This window comes from Rhododendron vialii, chromosome 4a (genome assembly GCF_030253575.1).
Source record: "Rhododendron vialii isolate Sample 1 chromosome 4a, ASM3025357v1".
Taxonomy (NCBI): Eukaryota; Viridiplantae; Streptophyta; class Magnoliopsida; order Ericales; family Ericaceae; genus Rhododendron; species Rhododendron vialii.
In genome coordinates this window covers 4,194,256-4,197,889 of record NC_080560.1, presented here as the reverse complement: position 1 = coordinate 4,197,889, position 3,634 = coordinate 4,194,256, and the positions used below count along the sequence as shown (strand labels likewise).

General features: G+C 40.8%; 1 protein-coding gene across 2 annotated transcripts; it reads right to left on the bottom strand.

The window, feature by feature from the left end:
• Window positions 1–317: 317 nt before the first annotated feature.
• On the bottom strand, window positions 318–3,634 carry LOC131323420 (protein ACCELERATED CELL DEATH 6-like). 2 transcript variants are annotated; one of them, XM_058355206.1, is made up of 3 exons: window positions 2,744–3,634; window positions 1,633–2,150; window positions 318–823 (listed from the first exon to the last, which is right to left on the bottom strand). In XM_058355206.1, the coding sequence occupies exons 2-3, from the start codon at window positions 2,107–2,109 to the stop codon at window positions 506–508; spliced, it is 795 nt and encodes a 264-aa protein (XP_058211189.1). In that variant the 5' UTR covers window positions 2,110–2,150; window positions 2,744–3,634; the 3' UTR covers window positions 318–505. The 2 variants fall into 2 exon arrangements, with proteins under 2 accessions (XP_058211189.1, XP_058211188.1); XM_058355205.1 differs by having other exon boundaries at window positions 2,929–3,634.

The window sequence follows — 3,634 nt, the reverse complement described above, 5'->3', positions numbered from 1 at the left end:
CACAATAGCATGCAATCATGCATACAAATATATAGAATCGAATATAGACACAAATCATTAAGGCAACTCATTACCACATTACGACTCAATTATCCAACTTCTAACTCCGTAATCAAACTCAATATTATTCCCCCTCCGATAAGCATACCTTGGCCGGCCTACACCACCAATTACCCTCAGTCAACCAAATGAAGAAAAATTAAGTCCTTAAGCCATTGATGAGGATCTGCGTGAAGTGAACTCTCTTAAGTCCTTAAGCCATTGGTGCGTTTTTCGTCGAAAAATCAAAAGAAGATCTCTAATGCTTGGAGAGAACAGAAATGGAACGGAGAGCTCTAATGCAAGAGTAACTGTGGTACAAATGATACATACTGAGATGGCATCCCATAAGGCCTTAGGTGCTATTACTACAAATAAACGGCTCATAAAAGCTACCAGGCTTCCACGCATCGCCAAGTTGATCAATGCCCAACTTATTAAGCAAATTCTCCTTTGCATTTCTTGTTCAAAATATACTGCCACGAAGTGCTAACACCGCAATGATGGAGAAGGACATAGCAATGGTATCCGATAGAATGAATGCCCTTAACGCAGCCTTCTTTGCGAGATTCGCAACACCCAAATTGTCGGGACTGGTGTCGTACCCGCCTGGCATCGTGAATGCAGCGGCGAAAGTGACAGTGGCAATTAGTGTAGCTACCAAAGCCATGGTATTAATGACTGGATTAAAATCTTCAATCCGTTCTCCAACAGGAACCTTGTACTCATTCCGGAGTCGGCCACGTGGGGCTCCGAGTATCGTTAGATGAAGCCACATCAGTCTCTGTAATCAACGCCCAAAACTTATTGAATAACCGTACTATCCATATACCCATGCAACTGATATGAGACCATGGCGATTACGTACACCATTTCAATAGTCGCATATCAAAGTAAAACTGTTAGAAAGAAAAGTTGGAGAAGCCTTACAAAATTCTTTACTGCTATGATATGATATGATTCACTCAACTCAAAAGTTGACACATGACAATATCACTTAAATTAGAATTTGCTCATTGAGGTGACTTATATGTGCACAAGAAAACCTCAGGCGGATCAGACTCTCAACAGTGGCTTTCTTTTTTTCTCGCACAAACGCGAAATTTGTCATATCATATGGTAAACGAAGTCCTATTTACTTTCGACATGGATATTTTTCTCAACAAATTATATAAATGAACGATGTCTATAATGTTTTTGAATCCAGAATAAACCCAAAGATTTTGAAAATTGGAGTAGACTGGACCTTAGCAAAACTGGACGGAAACTCATTCCCTGCTTACTTGGGTAGCTAGGGGCCTGTGCTGGGAGTATCCCGTCCATTTCTTACCAACCAGTTCGGTCCATTTGGTGCATCCAGACCGTTCAAAAGTGTTTTGGACTGTCCAAATTTAAAGAGGGTATTTTTGTTTTTTTAAAAACACCCTTTTAAATTTGTGCCGTACAAAACACTTTTGGATGACCCGGATGTAACAGATGGACTGTACTGGTCGGTAGGCAAATTGACCGGATCCAATTCCGGGCCCGCGTACTGTTGCAAAACAGCAGGCCATGTAATATATATTCAGAGTGACGAAATAATTAACAAGGTACCTGTTTGTGTGCATTCTTCCAATCTGTCTGGCAAAGATCTAAGGCTGTTAGACCTTCTTTGTTAACAGCCCCCAAGTCAACTGAATTCGAAGAAGATAATAACATTGCCTTTTCATAGTCAATTTCTTTTATGGCCAGATGCAAAGGCGTGTTTCCTTCATTATCGCCTACATTAAGAAGCTCCAATATTTCTGGAATCCTGATCAGAAAACGAGCATCCCGAAATTTGCAAAGATGAAGTGCATGTTGACCTTTATGATTGCGCGCCTCGATTGATTCTAGACATATCTCAAGTATCTTCTCACAAATCTTCCCACGCCCGCTGCTCGCTGCTGTAAGGAGAGGGGTGTGACCGTCGTCCTCAGGAAAGAGGGCAATCGAAGCGTCGGCCTTCAACATTTGATCAACCAAAACCCAATAATTTGCTTCTACTGCATAGTGAATGGCTGCCTTTCCGCAGTCATCTTTTTGTCTCATCAGGTGTGGTTTTTGTGTTATTAGAATTGAAATAATTTTGCCTGCAAGAAGCCGCATGAGAAATTAGAGTGATATTTATTACCTATATTAATATTAATATTAATAAAAGGACAACAAAGAAATACTTAAGGGTGGCTATAATGCCACGGACTCTTTATTTTGGTGGATATATGAATCTGCCACCCTCGTGGATATACCCGATCTTGAGAAACTATATAAAAAGTCTTGTCTTTATGTGGTCGAGTATTTGTGTGTGTGGATTTCAATCCTAGCTCATAGCATAACATATACTAGTTCACTTCGTAGTTTTCTTCTCATTGAGGGAAAAAGTGGAAGGCTAAGGTCCCGTTCCAGAAACCTTCTTAAAAAATAAGTAGTTTATTTCACATTTTCAAACTCAAAAATAATATAAATGAAAAATAAATTTTCAATTTTTTTTGCATCGTATAAAAGATCTCATCGAGATCTTTCAAACAAGATCCATATTGTATATTTTTAAATTTCAATAAACCTATAATTTTTGAGCTTGAAATTGTCTTCTTAAAAAATAAGAGTTTTTTTTTCTCTTTCTGGAACGGGCTCTAATCCATTTTGTGCGGTATGTTGAGGAATGAAACACTAAAAAATTACATACCGCAACAATCTCGTGCAGCATGTAATACATTAAGCCCGTCGGAGCCTTTTGCGCTATATGGCCGATTTGATTGTAAAATATCTTACATAAATAACTCGCAACGAGATTCGGCGGCCAAGAAAAGCGGGCTCTCTCCAGCACCACTAACAAAGGTTGCCATTTCACGATCCAAACTTAATAAATACCGTGCCACCCCCTCGTGTCCATTCCTTAAAGCCTCATGTAGAGCTGTAGTACCATGTATCAATTGACAATCAACTAGCACTTCTTCCGCATCTCTCTGACGACGACTACTACTCGACTTTGTCCCGTTATCCACAGTCGTAGCCATATCATCGTGTATAGTACCCAGCTCCAATGGATGATCAACTAGCCCTTCTTCTTCATCTCTTTGACAACAACGATGACGACTACTACTACTACTCTTACTCGTGTATGTTCTGATAAGCGTCGTAGTAGCAGCAGCCATGTCACGTCGTATCTGAAACTTGAACTGAGGCTTCGTAATTGTTTCCACCACTTTGAGGCGACCAAACCTAGCCGCGGCAAGGAGAGGGGTGTCACCCTGTGAGTTCACTTGGTTTGAAAGAACAGGGAGGAACTGGAGAGCTACCGCAACGAAGAGATCACGTCCGGCTCTTGCTGCTATGTGAAGAATGTTGTTGTTGCCATGTTGCGTCCTGTCCAGCAAATACTCCTCACTCCTACCGTATCGGTTGTCCTCTTCCTCTGTTCTGTTTATTCGAAGGATTCCTACTTCGAGATCTTCTACCTCTGTTCTTTTCATTCGAACGATTCTTGCAGCGAGATACATCACATCACCCTCTTTTGCTGCTTTGTAGAGCTTAGGATCCATCCTCTCTCTCTCTCTCTCTCTCTCTCTCTCTCTCT

Bases quoted from the DNA above. Each gene is read 5' to 3' on its own strand.
- LOC131323420 (XM_058355205.1), bottom strand. From the start codon at position 2,950: ATGGACACGAGGGGGTGGCACG. The intron at 2,151-2,928 runs GTATTTATTAAG...GGCTTCTTGCAG, and splicing joins GGACACGAGGGGGTGGCACG to GCAAAATTATTTCAATTCTA. The intron at 824-1,632 runs GTACCTTGTTAA...CGTTGATTACAG, and splicing joins GGAAGAATGCACACAAACAG to AGACTGATGTGGCTTCATCT.